General features: G+C 38.8%; 1 protein-coding gene across 2 annotated transcripts in view; it reads left to right on the forward strand.

The window, feature by feature from the left end:
• DDAH1 (dimethylarginine dimethylaminohydrolase 1) overlaps nucleotides 1-21,666 on the forward strand; it is a 156,812-nt gene that overhangs the window by 99,868 nt on the left and 35,278 nt on the right. For both annotated transcript variants that reach the window (NM_001102201.2, XM_024989573.2), the window contains 3 exon segments: nucleotides 11,692-11,791; nucleotides 20,659-20,732; nucleotides 21,511-21,630. In NM_001102201.2, the coding sequence (NP_001095671.1) occupies nucleotides 11,692-11,791; nucleotides 20,659-20,732; nucleotides 21,511-21,630 (294 nt within the window).

Genomic DNA, 21,666 nt, shown 5'->3' on the forward strand with positions numbered 1-21,666 from the left:
ATTGAATTTGGTTAAATACTAGAATACTTTACTCATAAATAACCATCTGGGGTGTTTTCAGTAAACTCTCTAGGGGGTAAATTGAATTACAGTTAGAGTCACATTTATGAATGCCAAAAATTGTTTTGAGACTACAACTGTTAGAAATCTCGAGCTGGAAATGATCTCATTCTTAAGCTCTGCCCTCTCATCTTACAAATATGGACTCATCTTACAAATATGGACTCATCTTACAAATATGGACTCATCTTACAAATATGGAAACCATGATGTTAAATATCCTGGTCAATTTTTAGAATTTGTCACTGGAAATAAATGAGTAAGTTTAGAAATCTAAGAAATCAATGGAAAAAATGCAATGGATATTTAATAATATTACAAAGGTTCAGTAAGAGAGACATGAACTAGGTGGTTATAAAACTTTCACACACATACATCCTATAAATATTATGAGTTCCCAGAATAATCACAGGACTAATGACATTCATTTGACTGATAAGTTTTGAAGATTTTAACGTATTAAGTAATTTTCAGTTCTGACCATTTTCCTAACACAGTAAGCCTTTCCTTAATTTTTCATAGACGAAGTTGAGCTGTTTATAATCTGAGGATCATCCAGAAACCTTTCTGTTTCTAAAGAAGAATTCCAGATGACCCTCCAGCAGTAACAAATTGCTATTATGATTTTGATTCCTTAGTTTAAATGTTACTTCCTCAGAGTGACCTTCCTTGACCTACTGAATCATGTACCCCCCTTATTTCTCAAAGCACACTATTGTTTCCTCCAATATCCCTTGTCATAATGTGCAACTCTTTAATGTGTATTACCCTAAGGTCACTATATACCAGGGATCATGTCCTGTTTTTGATGGCCACTGACCACTGTCTATCATGGTGTCTAGCTCACAACACACACTCAGTATTTACTGAACAAATGAAACAAAATAAGATTGGAATGGCCCAAGGCACAGTTTTGCTTTGTATTGCTATTTACATGTTTACTTTTATCATTTTAATTTTTATGAGCATGTATTAGATTTGTAATGGAATTGCAACTTGTTTTCTTCATTTAAAAATTTAACGGTATAAGATTTCAGTAAATAATAGCTTACGGAGAGCTTCCTTGATGGCACAGTGGTAAAGAATTTACCTGCCGATGCAGGAGACACAGGTTCAATCCCTGATCCAGGAAGACCCCACATATCACAGAGGAATTAAGTCCATGCGCCACAACTGCTGAGCCTGTGCTCTAGAGCCGGGGAGCACCAACTACTGAGGCCACAAGCCACAGCTACTGAAGTCTGTGTTCAAGCTTCACAACAAGACAAGCCACCACAATGAGAAGCTTGCATACAACCAGAGAACAGCACCCACTCACCGCTGCTAGAGAAAACTCCACCCAGCAGCGAAGACCCAGCGCAACCAAAAATAAATAAATAAATCTTTTTAAAAAATAATGGATTAAGGAAACTGATGGGTCTGGAATCCTAAATTTATTGAAATCATTATTTTCTTGGGAATTTCTTACGAACATTTTAAGAACTAGTACATCATATTCTGAACAACTTGGAAATGAACATTTAGTTCAACATTTTGCTTCAGATCAAAGCCTTTTTAAAGACATTTTTTAAAAATTTGGGGGTTCTCTCTATAGTTTTCTATTGCTATCATAAACATAGCATTAAAAGAACACCTATTTATTATCTCACAGTGTTTATAAGTTGGAGGTCTGGGCACAGTGTACCAGATTGTCAGCTGGACTGTATTCTCACCTGGAGCTTACGTCTTCTTCTAGGCTAATTCAGAATTCTGTTATTGACAGAATTCAATTCCTCAGGATTGTAGGACTAAGGTCCCTGAGTTTTTGCTGGCTAGCAACTGGGAGTTGCTCTCAGTTCCTAGAGGCCACCTGGTAAGCCCCCTGCATAGGCAGTTCCCAACATGGCTGTTTGCTTTCTTTCAGAACAGTAAGAGAACATACTTCTGACCTCCTCCATCTCTGACCTTTAAACCCTCTTTTAAGGGTTCACCTGATTAGATCTGGCCCATCCAAGATAATCTCTGTTTTGAGTAACTCAAGTCAACTGATTAAGGACCTGAACTACATCTGCAAAATATCTTTACCTGTGCTGTGAAATGTAACTTAATCACAGGAGTGATAACTCATCATATTTGCAAGTCCTTTCAAAACTCAAAGGGAGAGGTTTACACATGGCATATCCATTAGGGGGTGGCTATCTTGGGTACCATCTTGGAATTCTTTATGGGAAGCCTACCATACTTCCCACACAATTGCACTCATCTCACACGCTAGTAAAGTAATGCTCAAAATTCTCCAAACCAGGCTTCAGCAATACGTGAACCATGAACTTCCTGATGTTCAAGCTGGTTTTAGAAAAGGCAGAGGAACCAGAGATCAAATTGCCAACATCCAATGGATCATGGAAAAAGCAAGAGAGTTCCAGAAAAACATCTATTTCTGCTTGATTGACTATGCCAAAGCCTTTGACTGTGTGGATCATAATAAACTGTGGAAAATTCTGAAAGAGATGGGAATACCAGACCACCTGTCCTGCCTCTTGAGAAATCTGTATGCAGGTCAGGAAGCAACAGTTAGAACTGGACATGGAACAACAGACTGGTTCCAAATAGGAAAAGGAGTACGTCAAGGCTGTATATTGTCACCCTGCTTATTTAACCTATATGCAGAGTACACCATGAGAAATGCTGGACTAGAAGAAACACAAGCTGGAATCAAGATTGCCAGGAGAAATATCAATAACTTCAGATATGCAGATGACACCACCCTTAGGGCAGAAAGTGAAGAGGAACTAAAAAGCCTCTTGATGAAATTCAAAGAGGAGAGTGAAAAAGTTGGCTTAAAGCTCAACATTCAGAAAACTAAGATCATGGCATCTGGTCCCACCACTTCATGGGAAATAGATGGGGAAACAGTGGAAACAATGTCAGACTTTATTTTTCTGGGCTCCAAAATCACTGCAGATGGTGACTGCAGCCATGAAATTAAAAGACGCTTACTCCTTGGAAGGAAAGTTATGACCAACCTAGATAGCATATTCAAAAGCAGAGACATTGCTTTGCCAACAAAGGTCCGTCTAGTCAAGGCTATAGTTTTTCCAGTGGTCGTGTATGGATGTGAGAGTTGGACTGTGAAGAAAGCTGAGCGCCGAAGAACTGATGCTTTTGAACTGTGGTGTTGGAGAAGACTCTTGAGAGTCCCTTGGACTGCAAGGAGATCCAACCAGTCCATTCTGAAGGAGATCAGCCCTGGGATTTCTTTGGAAGGACTGATGCTGAAGTTGAAACTCCAGTACTTTGGCCACCTCATGTGAAGAGTTGACTCATTGGAAAAGACTCTGATGTTGGGAGGGATTGGGGGCAGGAGGAGAAGGGGATGACAGAGGATGAGATGGCTGGATGGCATCACTGACTCAATGGACGTGAGTCTCAGTGAACTCCGGGAGTTGGTGTTGGACAGGGAGGCCTGGCATGCTGCAATTCATGGGGTCGCACAGAGTCGGACATGACTGAGCGACTGAACTGAACTGAACCATACTTCCTAATGTGGCAGAAACCCTTCTCAGAAGCTCTCCAGATTAATTGAATCGGTTTGAATTGTATCCACATGTCCATATGCTATTGTAATCTCACTGTAATTAAAATATATTATTGACTATTTAAAGATTTTTCTGCAACTAATTTCTCATAATCTAATCTAGAAATTGGAAGGATGAAGTGATGACTCCTCAAATTCATTAGCCTTAGTTGGTATACACTTAGGAAAGCAAAATTTAGGATCTTTAGAAATCAAAACCAAAGTTCACATTGCTAGAAAGTTGTACCTCTGTCCCCGCCCTCCTCCAGAATATCTTAGTCCACATTTTTTTTTAAACAAATAGATTTAAGTGAATATATGTTCTGCCTGCAATGCAGGAGACCTAGGTTTGATCCCTGGGTTGGGAAGATCCCCTGGAGGAGGGAATGGCAACCCACTCCTGTATTCTTGCCTGAAGAATTCCCGTGGACAGAGAAGCCTGGCAGGCTACAGTCCATGGTATTACAAAGGGTTGGACATTACTGAGTAAATAAGCACACACAGCACAATATGTTTTTATGGATATTATAGATTCTCACAGTCACTTCTAACAGTTTTCATTTAAATGCACAGTGGTTAGCTAAACTGTCTTTTTGTTAGTGACAAATTGTATAGCAAAGAACACAAACTTTAGAGTAAAGCTCTCTAAGGTCAGATTTCAGCTCTGCTGCTCTAAGACCCTAGGCAAGTCACAACCTTGCCTTGGCTTTCTCATCTGTAAAACAGAAACACTGTTACCACTTGTTTCATTGGATAAGGAAGATTAGGTAAATTCAATATGAGTTCTTAGTAGAGTGTCTGGCACAGGGGAAGACTATATGGATGTTTGCTGTTATCATTGCTAACTAAATTCTTCCTAAGAGCTTTGCCCTAAAATTAGAATGTAGAAGAGAATCTCAATATGTTTTTATTTAGAAATTTTTAAGTTTGAATCATTTAGTATATTAAACTCCTTTTTGATCTTTTGTGTGTGTGTGTGTGTGTGTGGTGGTGGTTTTGGTTAACTTTAGTAATTTCATTAGTACATGTGGAAAATTTAAGGGATAAACCACTGAATAAACCTAAGGCATCCCAAAGTTGAAGGGTGGCAATTAAAATGCTGGCCATCCTTGCATCCTTGGCAAACATTCCTGCCGTGGTTTGTAATCCTGTTCATATTGTTTATTACATCACACCTTAGCATCCTAGGGCCTTAACATACAGAAATGTCATCCATCTCTGATGTGAAGAGATCATGGAATCCAGAGTAGACTTAAATGTACAGAGTTGGAAAAGAGAAGACATGAGCTCCAGTTCCAATGTGAGCTGCATTCTATGATAAGACCTCAGTAGAATCATGATCACACAGTGCAGTGCAGATGAACATGAACATGGGCTCAGGAAGCTTGACTCAAGTCAGTCAGCCTCCCTTAGCCTTGGTTTACTCATGTAAAATGGGTATATCATTGTGTACCCTTCCTACCTTTTGGAGTTATTCTGAGCATCACAACAAATATTTCATCTTTCTATCATTATACATTCATAAGGTACATCTTCCCCACTGGATAGCTAACTTCCCAGGGACAAGAACTATAGTTTTGTGAGGTTTTTCAATCTTTGCAACCTATTTTGCTTGTTTTTTGTTTGTTTGTTTTTTTGAAGTTGACATCCACTAAGTGTTTATTGAAGTTGAAATGTTGATCACATGAGAAAATACATGTGAAAGAAAATATGGATGTTAAGTATTGTTACAAAGTCACCCAAATATGCTAGTTCCGGTGGCCACAGTGGCTGAAGATGTACTGATTAACCATGAACATGAAGGTGGCATAGACACATGAAGGTTTTTGTGTGACCAGGGACAATACAGTACAGCTTTGATGCAAGTTCCAAGCCTGCTGTGTCATGATGAGTGGAAGACATCACATCTGCTTCTTGAGTGACTTCCTCAGCAGTCACACTTAACACTGAACAGCAAAACAAAGTCAGTGACAAGTTGAGAAAATGAAACCATTTCACTACTAACAAAACTATGTTGCTGCTATTCAGTTCTTCAGAGCTAGACCAGGATGACAGGATAATTTTAAAGTTCCCATAATATGATGAGTTCAAAGGGATTCAGAACATTTAAATGGATGGGCACTGAAAACCTAGTATTAATAGTGTTGACAGCACTGCTCCCATCACAGGGCAGAACTGTAGGTGACTGAGGCCTGTCAGCTGCAGACAGGCCAATGCCAAGGGCCTCGTTTGTAGTCAGAACATCTGGCAGCCCATTGAGCAGAAGCAGCTAAAGGAAAGTGGCTTGGCAAACAGAGGTGCAGTTCTTAATGGAGCACAGCACAGAATGGTTCATCAGGCCTCACGAGCACAGTCACAGCATCCGAAGGGAAGGTGGGAAACATTCACAGTGGATGTTGCTGAAAATATGCATCAAACAACTTTGGATAGGGCTAACTGGAAAACGCTGGCCTCTAAATAAAGAGTATTGCAACTAATTATGGTGTGTTGCAAACTATTCTAGAATACAACTTGCCAATAAAAACGTGTAAAGTTTTTTTTGTTTTGGTATTTTGTGTTTGGGGGAATTTTGCAAGAAGAAAAGGAGAGTTAGGATCAGAATGTTTTATTTCATAATGAAAATTGTATGTTTTATTTTTATTTTTTCGAAAGAGAGCCAGAATCCAAAGCACTAAGTTAATTTAGGGTAAAATAATAAGGATACTACTGGTTTTGCACACAAATGTGTCAGGTGCTGAACTAGGTGCTTTCTGTATATTAATTTGTTACTTACATAATCACCATTAAAGAGAACACATTATCCCACTAGCCAATTAGAAAACTTGGGCTCAGAGACGTTAACTCATCCCAAGTCATATTGCTAATAAGTGATAGAGTGCTGTGCTTTGTCATTAGTCGTGGCCAACTCTTTTCAACCCTTTGGGTTGTAGCCCATGAGGCTCCTCTGTCCATGGGATGTTCCAGGTAAGAATACTGGAGTGGGTTGCCATTTCTTCTCCAGGAGATATTCCTGACCCAGGAATTGAACCCACATCTCCTGTGTCTCCTGCATTACATGTGGATTCTTTACTCACGGAGCCATCAGGTTTGCTCAGTAAATGAGACAGCCTGTATTCAGATCCTCACTTCTTGCCATCACCGTGAGAACCCAAAAGGAATGAAATGAGAAGGCAGGATGATGATGTGAACATGACAGGACAAATGAGGGAACAGAAGTGAGAGCCATAAAAGAAAATCAGAAGAGAGTAGAACAGAAAAGGTAAGAAAGGGAGACCAGGCATCAGGAAGGAGCAGAAATTCTTTAGATGAGCCTTTTTAAGTGTAATGTCTTCAATAACTGTAATCATTCTGTACCATCTTGGCTGACACTCTTTTGAGTGCTGTGGAACATCTTACAGGACAAGCCCACTTCCCACCTCGTGTATTACCTCCAGAGGGCTATTTCAAAGCAGAGATTATACAAGAAATCTACCACATAGCCTGGCATCCTCCAGGAGCTGGAATGAAATCAAATTGGATTGATTTAAATGTAAATGTGTCCTCAATGTTTGTGCCCTGACTTTACATTGGCTTTGCAGAAAAGACTAATTTTAATTCACTAGAAAGCAGATGGGATTTGTTATAGGGTGGTAAAACACAAGAAACTCATCCAAATGTAAAAGAAAGCAACAGCTTTTCTCTTGGAGGCCAGTTTCATAATACAAGTATTTGTCACTGGGTCCACACAGGCTGGTTTTAATCAAAATAGCGAAAGTCATATCTAGTATTATTGAGCAATTATCACATGCTGTTTTGCATGTATTTAATGTTGAGGAAGAGCCTAGGAAGTTGCCACTATTATGACTAGCCACCCATTTTAAAGATGAGAAAACTGAGGCTCAAAAGTTAAACAACTTAAAGTCACCTGGCTAGTAAATTGCAGAACTGGGATTTTAACCCTATGCCCTGGATCATAATCCAAGAGTGAGGAGTGACTGTGAATGTGTAACCCAAGAACTCTACATTTTTTAACATTTATACTCCAGAAAAGAAAGGGAGCAAGGGAAGAAGAAAAGAAAAAGGCAGTTACCTCAAATAGTGCGTGTTCGGTCGTGTCTGACTCTTTGTGACCCCATGGACTGTAGCACACCAAGCTCCTCTGTCCATGGGATTTCCTAGGCAAGAATACTGGAGTGAGTTGCCATTTCCTCTTCCATGGGATCTTCCCCACCCAGGGACCAAATCTGTGTCTCCTGTGTCTTCTGCATTGGTAGGCAGATTGTTTACCACTGAGCTACCTGGGAAGCCCCACCTCAAATAGTACCAGCTCTTGAAAGACATGTGGTTTGTATGATCAGAAGCAGCAAGTGTGGCCCGAACCCCCTGTGGCCAGGAAAGAAATCTGTCACAAAGGGTGGGAGGAGAAAAGTTGGGGCAAAAAGAAACAAGAATATAAACTTAAAAAAAAAAAGATGGGGGAGTTGGGGGTGACTCAAGAGGGAGTTGATATATGTATTAAAAGATGCTTACTCCTTGGAAGGAAAGTTATGACCAACCTAGACAGCATATTGAAAAGCAGAGACATTACTTTGCCAACAAAGGTCCGTCTAGTCAAGCCTATGGTTTTTCCAGTAGTCATGTATGGATGTGAGAGTTGGACTATAAAGAAAGCTGAGCACTAAAGAATTGATGCTTTTGAACTGTGGTGTTGGAGAAGACTCTTGAGAGTCCCTTGGACTGCAAGGAGATCCAACCAGTCCATCATAAATGAAATCAGTCCTGAATATTCATTGGAAGGACTGATGTTGAAGCTGAAACTCCAATACTTTGGCCACCTGATATGAAGAGCTGACTCATTTGAAAAGACCCTGATGCTGGGAAAGATTGAGGGCAGGAGGAGAAGGGGACAACAGAGGATGAGATGGTTGGATAGCATCGCCGACTCAATGGACATGCGTTTGGGTGAACTCTGGGAGTTGGTGATGGACAGGGAGGCCTAGGGTGCTGTGGTTCATGGGGTCGCACAGAGTCGGACACGACTGAGCGACTGAACTGAACTGAATGGTGGCTTGTTTGTCTTGTATGCAGAAACCAACACAACATTGTATGTAGAATGCATGTCGAGTGAAAAGGGAAGAAGTTCTTATAAATTTTTTAGGATCAAAATTAAGGTTGTTTCTCTAATTTGCCGTTTTTATTCCTGATTTCATGGGCTAAAGTGACCCATTCAACTCAACCTTTGGAATTAATACTGTTTGTTCTGACAGTTTCTCTCCACCCTGAGTAATGCTAATTTCCACTCTGCAAGTTTACTGTCTCAGTGAAAGGCGGTGTTGCTTGGTCTTTTTTTTTTCCCTCTTGAAATTTAATTATGTCAACATTAAACACAGCCATGAAACCATAGACTGGGCAGTTTCTTGAAGGCTCATGGTTTGGACCTTTTCCACAAAAATTCCCACTTCTATAATTATATTTAGTGTTCTAACTACCTGAATAACTGGCTTGCGATGGGCCGTATGTCAGGGCAACCCTGGGTTTTGTTTGCAGTCAAGTTTGTCTGCTTCATGGAACCACTCTGCCAAGAGTGTGTGGTCCTGAATGGAGTTGATCCTCTGGTTTTCTTCTCCAGAAATTTCACTAGGGTTAGCATTGCCCATCTGATGCTGTATCGTCCTGCAATTCTCAAAACTGTTTACTTAATGTTTAAAACATTTTTTAACTTGTCCATACCCTTAACTCTGAAAGTAATAGTATCAGGTGTGTTTATGGTATGGGCCTATCCTAATGACTTTGTGTGTATAGATATGACTGAATTTTTTTTAAGTCCTTACACAAAAGCCAGTTTTTTCATGTTGGTGCAGCTGTTTAACTTTTAAAAAACCACATGCATTTTATCCTCTAAAAACTTTAATTTGAAAGATATAGGACTTTAAAGTGCAGCATTCCTGAAACTGGTATCTATTAGCCTCCCTACTTCTGTCTCTTTAAACTCTTAATTAAGAATTAAATAAAGTTCCTGAGTTAAAATATTACATGTAAACTTTTCAGATAAAAAATACTTGTTATTGCTGAATTCCTAGTAACCTTTGAAAGGTTAACTTATAAGGGAAGCAGTGGCATTCGTAATAGAAACCAAAGGTAACAGTAGCTCAGTTGTCATGATTTCTCCAAACTCAGTGAATTTTCCATGGACACAGAGGCAGATGCCGGAAGAAAACAGTTGTGGGTTTTCCTGGGTTCACTGTAGCCCAACAAGTCATGGTAAATATTAGTCTGCTTCTTTCTTATGCTATAGCAACAATTCTACTTCCTGTTACATAGGAAAACCTGCTGTTAAAAGAAATTACTAGATGTATTTGTTACATGAAGACCATTTCATCCATGGAAATAATTTTTTATTGTTCTGAGTAACTCTAGTTTGTGGAATTTTTACATGAGTTCCAGGACAAAGATGAGATGATATATTTATTTTATTTTGTATTTTCTTTACTTTTTTTTTTTTTTGACTGCATGAATGTCAGGCTTGCTGTCAAAGTATGTCCATGTTTTTATTACTTTAGAAGTTACTCTGCTGTATTTATGTCTCCTAAACTCTTCATTCGGAGAAGGCAATGGCACCCCACTCCAGTAGTCTTGCCTGGAAAATCCCATGGACGGAGGAGCCTGGTGGGCTGCAGTCCATGGGGTTGCACAGAGTCGGACACGACTGAAGCAACTTCACTTTCACTTTTCACTTTCACGCATTGGAGAAGGAAATGGCACCCCACTCCAGTGTTCTTGCCTGGAGAATCCCAGGGACAGGGGAGCCTGGTGGGCTGCCATCTATGGGGTCGCACAGAGTCGGACATGACTGAAGCGACTTAGCAGCAGCAGCAGCAAACTCTTCGTTGACGATTCACTGTGTGTACGGGGCATGCTGTATTTTGGGAGAACTTTTGCCAGAACTTTTGGTTTTCCCAGTGTCATGTGATATCTTGTTTTTCCCTTAGTCCCTATTCATGTCTTCTCAACGTATGTCTTTACCATGTGAAAAGTTATACAGACCTTCAGAAATACTTAAATTGTTTTGTTGAATTGCTGGAAGGACTTAAATTTTGAGCTTCAAAGGGCATTTGTTATGCCTTAAATTTTACTCTTGTATTAAAGTAAACCTTACTCTAAGTGCTCCCTAGTCCAGCCTGGAGTATCTCTGTGCCTTAGACTGATCCCTGAACTCATAGAAAGTCTCTGAAATTCATTTTATGTTATTATTTGGTTTGATTACAATTATTGTATTTATTAATCACCTGTAGAGACCTAGGTTAAAATTTAAATAACAGTTCAGATTTACAGAGAAGCCTTAGATGTTCTGATATTTTAGCAACTATTTGAATAGAAAACAGTAACAACAGTCCAGTGGGCTGAGATTTCAAGTTATTGGTTATTGTCATTGATATTCCTTCCACATATTACTCTGTGTGTGCAATTCTTCTTGACTGACTTAAGATTTAAAATTAAATCTTGTGTTTTTCTGGCAAGTGTAGCTGGGTTAAGTATTCTGTCTGCCACATTTCTCAACTCCTGTACCCTAAGTCGTCACACTTACAACAATGTCCTCTAAGTAGTCAATTCCAATAGACAAAAAAGAGAGAGATCCTAATATTGACTTGATTTTAGACTAGAAGGGGACAAAATAGACAATTTCTAACAGATAATTTCTCCTCTTGTAAATGATCATGGCTGGTTCAATATATACTACACTTATATATTCATGGGCTTCCCTGGTGGCTCAGATGGTAAAGCATCTGGCTGCAATGCGGGAGACCCGGGTTCAATCCCTGGGTCAGGAAGATCTTGAGAAGAAAATGGCAACCCACTCCAGTACTGTTGCCTGGAAAATTCCATGGATGGAGGAGCCTGGTAGGCTACAGTCCATGGGGTCATAAAGAGTCAGACACAACTGAGAGACTTCATTTTCACTTTATATTTTCACGAGCATATGCTTGTGTGTTTGTGTGCACGTGGGAGCATAATTCAGTGATCTGAAGTTTTAGATGACTGGTTTTCTTGTTAGAAAATGGTAAGAATATTAATCTGAATCATTTTATTTTCAATAGGCTGACATGATGAAAGAAGCACTAGAAAAACTTCAGCTCAACATAGTAGAGATGAAAGATGAAAATGCAACTTTAGATGGTGGAGATGTCTTATTCACAGGTAGAGTTGTATTTACTTTTTCCTATCTAAAAATAATTCTAATACCTTTTCTATATCCCCTTGCTTAATTATACGTTTTTATTAATTACCAAAGTAAGAGTAATTTGGAAAATACAGAGAAGCACAAAAGAAAGAAAACAAAAAATGACCTTTCATTCAAAGATAATCATTTCAATATCTGGATTATTGAATACTTTTTTATTGAATATTAAAGTACCTTTAGTACTTTTGTATGCACATAGTTGCTTATTTTACATGTTACCAGGATATATATATCATTTTATAGGTTGTGTCTACTGTGTTCTTCCACAACTTTAGCTTAAGAGTTGCATAGTTTTGCATTGTGTGACAGTATATCCAGTCTGTATTTGAAAGATTCTTAATTCAAGATCTGTCATTTAAAAATAACAAACACATGAAAAGATGCTCAACATCACTCACTATCAGAGAAATGCAAATCAAAACCACTATGAGGTACCATTTCATGCCAGTCAGAATGGCTGCGATCCGAAAGTCTACAAGCAATAAATGCTGGAGAGGGTGTGGAGAAAAGGGAACCCTCTTACACTGTTGGTGGGAATGCAAACTAGTACAGCCACTACGGAGAACAGTGTGGAGATTCCTTAAAAAACTGGAAATAGAACTGCCTTATGATCCAGCAATCCCACTGCTGGGCGTACATACTGAGGAAACCAGAATTGAAAGAGACACGTGTACCCCAATGTTCATCGCAGCACTGTTTATAATAGCCAGGACATGGAAGCAACCTAGACGTCCATCAGCAGATGAATGGATAAGAAAGCTGTGGTACATATACACAATGGAGTATTACTCAGCCATTAAAAAGAATACATTTAAATCAGTTCTAATGAGGTGGATGAAACTGGAGCCTATAATACAGAGTGAAGTAAGCCAGAAAGAAAAACACCAATACAGTATACTAACGCATATATATGGAATTTAGAAAGATGGTAACAATAACCCTGTATACGAGACAGTGAAAGAGACACTGATGTATAGAACAGTCTTTTGGACTCTGTGGGAGAGGGAGAGGGTGGGATGATTTGGGAGAATGGCATTGAAATATGTATAATATCATATATGAAACGAGTCGCCAGTCCAGGTTTGATGCATGCATGATACTGGATGCTTGGGGCTGGTGCACTGGGACGACCCAGAGGGATGGTATTGGGAGGGAGGAGGGAGGAGGGTTCAGGATGGGGAACACATGTATACCTGTGGCAGATTCATTTTGATATATGGCAAAACCAATACAATATTGTAAAGTTAAATAAAATAAAATTTAATTTAAAAAAATAATAAAAATAATAAAAATAATTTTCTTCCCAGATGGCAAGATCAGTTCAGTTCAGTCGCTCAGTCGTGTCCGACTCTTTGCGACCCCATGAATTGCAGCACGCCAGGCCTCCCTGTCCATCACCAACTCCCGGAGTTCACTCAGACTCACGTCCATTGAGTCAGTGATGCCATCCAGCCATCTCATCCTCTGTCGTCCCCTTCTCCTCCTGCCCCCAATCCCTCCCAACATCAGAGTCTTTTCCAATGAGTCAACTCTTCACATGAGGTGGCCAAAGTACTGGAGTTTCAGCTTTAGCATCATTCCTTCCAAAGAAATCCCAGGGCTCATCTCCTTCAGAATGGACTGGTTGGATCTCCTTGCAGTCCAAGGGACTCTCAAGAGTCTTCTCCAACACCACAGTTCAAAAGCATCAATTCTTCAGCATTCAGCTTTCTTCGCAGTCCAACTCTCACATCCATACATGACCACTGGAAAAACCATAGCCTTGACTAGACGGACCTTTGTTGGCAAAGTAATGTCTCTGCTTTTGAATATGTTATCTAGGTTGGACATAACTTTCCTTCCAAGGAGTAAGCGTCTTTTAATTTCATGGCTGCAGTCACCATCTGCAGTGATTTTGGAGCCCATAAATTTAAATAATTTTCAGTGTAAATTGGCTTGACTTAATGCCAGATGAATAATAGCAGAACTCAACAAAATATAAATAGTTGATATTATTGATCTAACAGGAATCAATTTTTATAATGGGTATAATATAACTACTACAGAAATGGTAATTTTAGCATTTAACTTTTCCAGCTCTTTATGATCATATTATTATTGTGTTTGTAAAGTCATGTGCTAAAATCTGGGTCTCCAGAGTCATACTAGCTATATTGATCAGCAAGACATCAATAATAATTTGTAACTGATAATGAGAGTTTGTTTTCCCCTACTTGTCAAAGAATAAATATCTGTTTCACAGATGTAGCCCTAACAGCAGAGGCTGGTCCCCAGAGATCTGGGGATGTGGTCCCATGTGACCCACTGGAAGCCTGGAGATTCTTGGAAGTTTAATATTTTAGCTGATGTGAATTTTATATCAAATCCTATGTGTATAGAAAAAATATAGTCATTTTCATTTTAATATAAAAATAATGTTTCATATAACTTACATTTCGATATCGTTAATGTTCCTGGAGGAGGAAGAGTTTTTACCTGGAAACTTTGCGTAGTTCCTTGCTTGGTGTCACATACCTATGGGTGGGGGCACTGTCACTGAGCCTCAGGGATGCCATTTTTCTCATAGGTTTGTGAAGAGCCCTCCCCTGGAGTTGTGCCCTGCACGACCTGTGCTACCACTGTCATGGGCGATGGCCCTGTCTCTGGGGTTTGTTGTGCACACCCCTTGAGCCCTAAGAACACAGAGCAAGGGCTCAGAGAGGCCTACGCTGCATTCTCAGCTCCAGTTGTATCCAAGCCGACTCAGGCATTCTTTGAATCTGCCTAGTAAGTTCCACTTAGAATATTCTTTGTGTCTCCGATTGATGGCACTTTTCATTCTTTTTAGCAGCACAGAACAACAGCCTATTTCTCTTAGAAAGTGGGCTTTTGTGATAAGCTAGATGTGTAAATCACACTTCATTACAATAAAACTTTTTTTACCAGAACATAGCCATAGAATGAATTACTTGTTGTAAGCAGGTACAGATACTGTTTGAAGAATGATTTAAAACAAGCTGTGTTCACAGCCATTTAGTTACCTCAACAGCTGAGCTAAACAGATTGCCTAAAATCTTCTCATTGTTACAGCAGGGCTTAGGAACCTCTTCCACTTGCCAAAGGTCTTTCCATAGCATCTCAAGCCTGTTGTTTTTCCCATAACTTCTAATTAAGTCGTGAGCAATGAGGCTTGCCTTGGACACTATCTGTAAGCTTTGTTTTGATAATATTCAGTGCTTAATATCTTAAAAGTTATGTTATTGAAAACAGAGATAGTGTTGTAATATTAAGATCTTTATCTGCTCGGCCTCTCATCCATACCTAATGAGTGGTCCTGCCTTCTATTCCTACTTCTCAACTTTTTTGTGTCCTTAAAATTGTAGTAAAATATATTTAACCTAAAATGTGCTATTCTGACCATCTTTCAGTGTGTAATTCAAGTGGCATTAATTACATTCACAACATTGTACAGCCATCACCACTCAGTTTTTAGATTGTGCAGAGTTGAGTAAGAGAAAAAATCTGGAGCACTTCCCACATGATCTGTGTCCCCTTCCTTCTGTGACTCAGAGCTTCATTAATAATTGATCAGGAAATGGACAGAAGGAAAGCAGCTTCCAACTCTAGTTCCACTGGGAAATCTGTCAGTCAGGCAAGCAGCTGCTGGTAGAAAGCATTTCAATCCTTTTTCTCTTAGACAACATCAAGTAGAGGTACTACTTTCATTTATTTATTTTTGTGAAATATCGGACATATGAAGAAAAGTTATAAAATGTTTATGTACAGATTCAATACCAATAATATAATGAACACCTGAGTACCTGACACCTGACTTATGAACGAGAACATTGCCAGGACCATAGAAGCCCCAATCCCAAACTTTCTCTCCTCCCAGCTTGAGGTGAACCCTGTCCTGAATTTTGTGTTAATCACTGCCTTGTCTTTTTTCAGTTTTGCCTCAATATGTACACTCCTAAATTATACGTTGTTTAGTTTTGCTTTTCTTATGACTTTATATAATTAAGGTTATATTATATGAACTCTTGTGTGATTTTTCTGCCTTTGATCTAACTTGATCCATGTAGCTGGAGTTCATTCATTTTCACAGCTGCATGGAATTTCATAGTAAAAATGAACCATGATGTATTTATTCATTTTACTGCTGATATATATTTGAGTACTTTTCAGTTTCTCTCCACTGTCTTCAATGCTGCTATGTACAGTCTTATTGTATCTCCTGAGTACATATATAAGTTTCTTTAAAGTAAAGAGCTAGAACTAGAATTTCAGGTGATAAACTCTCATCCTATTTCAATGGTTATATGATTTTCTTCTTTAATCTATTTATGTGGTTAATTATATTAACTGATTTCCTGATATCAATGATCAAAGTTTATATCCCTGGGATGAAATCAAACTTAATCAAGATATATCCTCTTTTTATTACAGTGTTGTATTTAGCTTTTTTAGGGCTTCCCTGTTAGCTCAGTTGATAAAGAATCTACCTGCGATGCAGGAGACCCCGGTTCAGTTCGTGGGTCAGGAAGATCCTCTGGAGAAGGGATAGGCTACCCACTCCAGTATTCTTGGGCTTCCCTGGTGGCTCAGCTGGTAAAGAATCTGCCTGCAATGCGGGAGACCTGGGCTCAATCCCTGGGTTGGGAAGATCCCCTGGAGAAGGGAAAGGCTACTCACTCCAGTATTCTTGCCTGGAGAATTCCATAGACTGTCTAGTCCGTAGGCTCACAAAGAGTCACATGACTGAGCAACTTTCATTTCACTTCACTGTATTTAGTTTGCTGATAATTGTTTAAGATTTGTTTCTGTGGCGTGTAACTTTTCTTTCTTGTTAACCTTGTCTGGCTTTGGAAATTATGTTAACCTCATATAAAATGTATTAGAGAATATTTTACTGTGTTTCTATTCTCTAAAATCAGTAAAACTTTAATTGTGCATTACTTGAACTTTGGTAGAATTTACCTATTCAGGCCCTGTGGGCCTTGACTTCTTTGTGGGAAGATTTTCAACTGATTTTGTTTTTGTAATAATTATGTGACTATTGAGATTTTTTTCTGAGCCAATTTTGGTGAGTTCTGTTTTCTGAGATTTTATTTATTTCATCTAAGTTTTTTAAATGTTGGCTATAAAGTTATTCGTATTTTCTTAATATTAAGTTCTGCAAAAATTACAGCTATGTCCCCTTTTATTCATAATGTTTTTTGGGGCCTTCATTTTCTTGCCAGAGATCTGTCAATTTCATTAACCTTTTCGAAGAACTACCTTTTGGCTTTTTGAACCCTTGCTCTTGTATGTTTCCTTTTCTCTTCCTGTTTCTACCTTTATTTCCTTTCTTCAAATTTCTTTGTTTTTATTGTTCTTTTTTCCTTTCATTGCAAAGTGAAAGCTTGTCTCTTTATTTTGAAACTTTCTTCTTAATGTAAGCATTTAAGTACTACCTTCTAAGTAGTGCTTTAGCTGAATCCTTTGTGTTTTGATATGAATATTTTTGTTAGCAACTCAAAATGTTTTCCCGTTTCCATTATGATTTATTCTTTGGCTAATTAGTGGATAATTAGTGGATAATAATAACATATTGATCATTATTATAAGTTTCTGGGATAACAATTCATTACTGTGATCATTGATAAATATAAAGCATTTAGCCTATCTTTTCTTTGTGAACTCTGCTTCAAGTAGACCAAATACTTGATTGAGAAAAGTTTTTTTAGAATTCTACCCAGTAAATGTAGATCCTTATAAAACAAAGGACCTGTGCGATGATCATCAAAGCATGTAAAACTTTTATATGAGGGACTTGCCCGGCAGTCCAGTGGTTAGGACTCCAAGCTTCCAGTGCAGAGGGTATGGATTTGACCCCTGATCGGAAAACTAAGTTCCCACAAGCTTCAAGGCAGGGGGGTAAAAACAGATAAAGGAATGAAACAACAACAACAAAAACTACATGAAAGCTTGATGGGGAGCTTTATGATGGAGGAATCAGGCTGATGCTACATGAACACTCTTACAATTCTAGCATCACTGAAAATGTGACAGTCAGGATATGACGTGCTTTGGGATGTGATACAATAGATGTGTAACCCCACCTCTGACGCTTTTGAACTGTGGTGTTGGAGAAGACTCTTGAGAGTCCCTTGAACTGCAAGATCAAGCCAGTCAATCCCAAAGGAAATCAGTCCTGAATATTCATTGGAGGGACTGATGCTGAAACTGAAGCTCCAATACTTTGGCCACCTGATGCGAAGAAATGACTCACTGGAAAAGACCCTGATGCTGGGAAAGATTGAAGGCAGAAGGATAAGGGGATGACAGAGTGTGAGATGGTTGGATGGCCTCACCGACTCGACGGACATGAGTTTGAGCAAGCTCTGGGAGTTAGTGATGGACAGGGAAGCCTGGTGTGCTGCAGTCCATGGCTCACAAAGAGTCGGACACAGCTGAGCAACTGAACTGATAGCCCCACCACTGAAGTAGTCCTATCCAAAAAAAAAAAAAAAATTTGAGCAAGAATCTAATGAAGTATCTACATAGACTATCAATTTGCCAAAAAATACAAAGGATAAAGGAACAATTTAATGTTAGTATGCAAGGAGGGGCTTCCCTGGTGGTTCAGACAGTAAAGAATCCCCCTGCCATGCAGGAGATGCAAAGAGGTTGGTTCAGTCCCTGGGTTGGGAAGATCCTCTGGAGGAGGGCGTGGCAACCCACTCCAGTGTTCTTGCCTGGAGAATCCCATAGACAGAAGAGCCAGGTGGGCTATAGTCCATGGGGTTACAAAGAGAAGGACAAGGCTGAAGCAACTTTGCACATGCGTGTGCACAGGCACACACACACACATACACAAGGAAACAATCAACCAAATCCAGAATGTAAGAAAGTCAGTAGGATAAATGACCTGATTTCTTCCATGAAAGAATAAGATGAGGAAGGAAAAGAAAAAGAGAGTGAGTGGTTATAGAAGAAAATGACATGAGACATATAACAACCTAAATACTTTTTACTATTTTGATTCCAGAACTTCAGTTGTTTTTATCAGAAAGGCTATTTAAAGGGGTATAGCCTGCCATACTGCTAGAAACAGAAGTCTGGCTTACTTTTTAAAGACATAAGCAGTTTGTTTTTCTTTGTATTTTTAAATGGAAAATGTGTGTGAGGTGTTTATATTTGCATATAGTGTTTAAATTTGCATAATAAAGTAATTTTTTTAGAAATTCAAGTTGCTTCACTTCTTCTTTTAAGTAATTTTTGTTTGTTTTAGCTGTGCCATGCCTCATCAGGATCTTAGTTCCCCAACCAGTGATCAAACCCATGTTCCCTGCATTGGAAGCATGGAGTCTTAATCACTGAATTGCCAGGAAAGTCCTTAAGTGTTTTTTGTTTTTTTTTTTAATTGTGTGTAAATCTAATTTATAAATCTACATTTAACATAAGAGAATTAAGGAAATTTGTCTTTTTTATTTCAACTGACTTTTTTAATAAAGAGATTAATACTTTTTGTCAAGCAAAGGACCTTTCTCTTACTTAAGTTTTGATTTGTATGTAGTGAGTTTTCTCAAGGGACAGCACAATCGGGCCACTACCCAAAACACTGTCAGTTTGCCACCAACGATTCTTGTGTCTGCCAACACCATAAGCCATCGGAATTTATTGTAACATCATTTGACCCCTGTCTTTTACCCCTGTTATAAGGACACCATGAAGATTAAAGTTGTAACAGGTGTGAAGTCTATCAAGCAATTCCTTCTACATGGCTACAAGTGTACATGACTATACTGTTTATACTTGTTCTGGGGCAAAATATATACTGATTTCTGTTGGAATATATTTTCCACATTTCATGTAGAATTCTTTTCCAAAGGATTAAGGAAGGATAAGAACCCCTACGTTTATGCATTGCCTAACTCTATCTACTGTCATTGGTTTTTTGCCTATAACTAGAAGAGCATTTTTACTTGATGCTTTGCTTTCTGAGAAAAAAAAAATTGTAGAATTTCAGAAAAGCCAAATAACTAGAAAGTTTCTTTCTCCGAAACTTTAGTGCTTTATAGATAGATGTATTTGAGGGTTAATTTGAAATAAATAGGTGTGTTGTTTTATTTTTTATTTTATTATTATTTTTTTTTAGGTGTGTTGTTTTAAAGACAGCTCTTAGAGCTGAAGACCAGTCAGCACTAAACTCATTTTACTGAGATGGTTTCGTCAGCCCTTACATCAACACTATGTTTAAAAAAAAAAAAAAAGGGTATCTGACTCATCAAGACTGTATAGTATTGTTCTTTTGGGCGAAAAAAAGGAAGTTCTGCTAACTTATTGCTATTACTTAATTTCTGATTACAGGTTATTAGTATGTTTAATTCTGTTATTTTCTAAATAAAAACCATATTACCTTATTGTGGTAAAATATACATAACATAAAATTTACCATTTAACTATTTTAAAATGCACAGTTCAGGGGTATTAACTGCATTCATGTTTTGCAACCATCACCACCATCCATCTCCAGCACTGTTTTGCCTTCCCAAAATGAAACATCATACCCATTAAGCACTGACTCGCTAGCTCCGTTCAGTCCTCTCCCCCATATCAGCCCATGACAACCACCATTCTATCGATACTTTCTGCCTCTATCAATTTGTAAGAGTTTATTTCTAATGGCAATAATCTGAAATCATTTATGTAAAGAAAGTAGGAGTCAGGGTACAAGTGGAGCTGACCTCTACGGTAGGAAAGAACTGTGTGAGGCTTTGAAGTCTTTATTTATAGATAGAAAAATAGCATGCCATCATTGATGCTACCCACTCACTGTGTTCCATGACATTTATTATAGGCAGAGAATTTTTTGTGGGCCTTTCCAAAAGGACAAATCAACGAGGTGCGGAAATCTTGGCTGATACTTTTAAGGTAGGTAAAGGATAATTTATGCCTGGCACAGAGTAACTACCTAATAAATAGTCATAAACCCATTGAATCAATATGTCATGAATAATGATATTTTTATGTCATGGGCTTTGCAAAATAACTCCTAATGTTTGTATGTTTGCTAGAAGTTTTAGAAGCTAGGACTTAATAAATAGACTTCATGGGACTCCCACAGCAGCAACAGATAAAGTTATCATGGACATTCTGCTTTTTCCCAGTGTATAATCAATCATACGACCACTTGGCAGATATTCCTGGCACAATTGATGACTTAAAAAAATGTATCTGGAGTCCCAGTTGTCTCTAAAATGAAATGTGGAATTTTTCAGATCGGAATTAAAGATCACCCACACTTGGCTGCCTACTGTGTGCTGGGCCTTGCACATACATCCTCCCAAGGTCCCTTTACTCTACTGATTTTGAGCAGATTGGCTCACCAGACTGCTAAGGAAGAGATGAATCCCCAAGAAGCTGTTCCCCAGGACGATGTGAGGCTCTTGTCTGCATGGGATATTCAGACACATCCATCTAGAGTAGCCCCCTCTGTTAAGGCAGTCACAAGTCAGGTAGGAGGCTCTGCACTTCCTTTTTAGAAGCAGTCTTCATTTAATTGGCAATACCCAAACCTATGAGGCCCAGTTTTCCTTCCAGATGTTCAGGGACCCCAGCAGCCTCCTGGGGAGCAAGAATGTTTTGAGCAGGTTTGAATGGGTTTTAGAGTTATTCTGCTATGACAAACTACTTTCTCTCATATGCATAGGACTATGCGGTCTCCACGGTCCCTGTGGTGGATGCTTTGCACTTGAAGAGTTTCTGCAGCATGGCTGGGCCTAACCTAATCGCTATTGGATCCAGTGAATCTGCACAGAAGGCCCTCAAGGTAAATGTAAAACTTTGCTCTTTCGAAATGCAATAG

The sequence above is a fragment of the Bos taurus genome, chromosome 3, assembly GCF_002263795.3.
Source record: "Bos taurus isolate L1 Dominette 01449 registration number 42190680 breed Hereford chromosome 3, ARS-UCD2.0, whole genome shotgun sequence".
Taxonomy (NCBI): Eukaryota; Metazoa; Chordata; class Mammalia; order Artiodactyla; family Bovidae; genus Bos; species Bos taurus.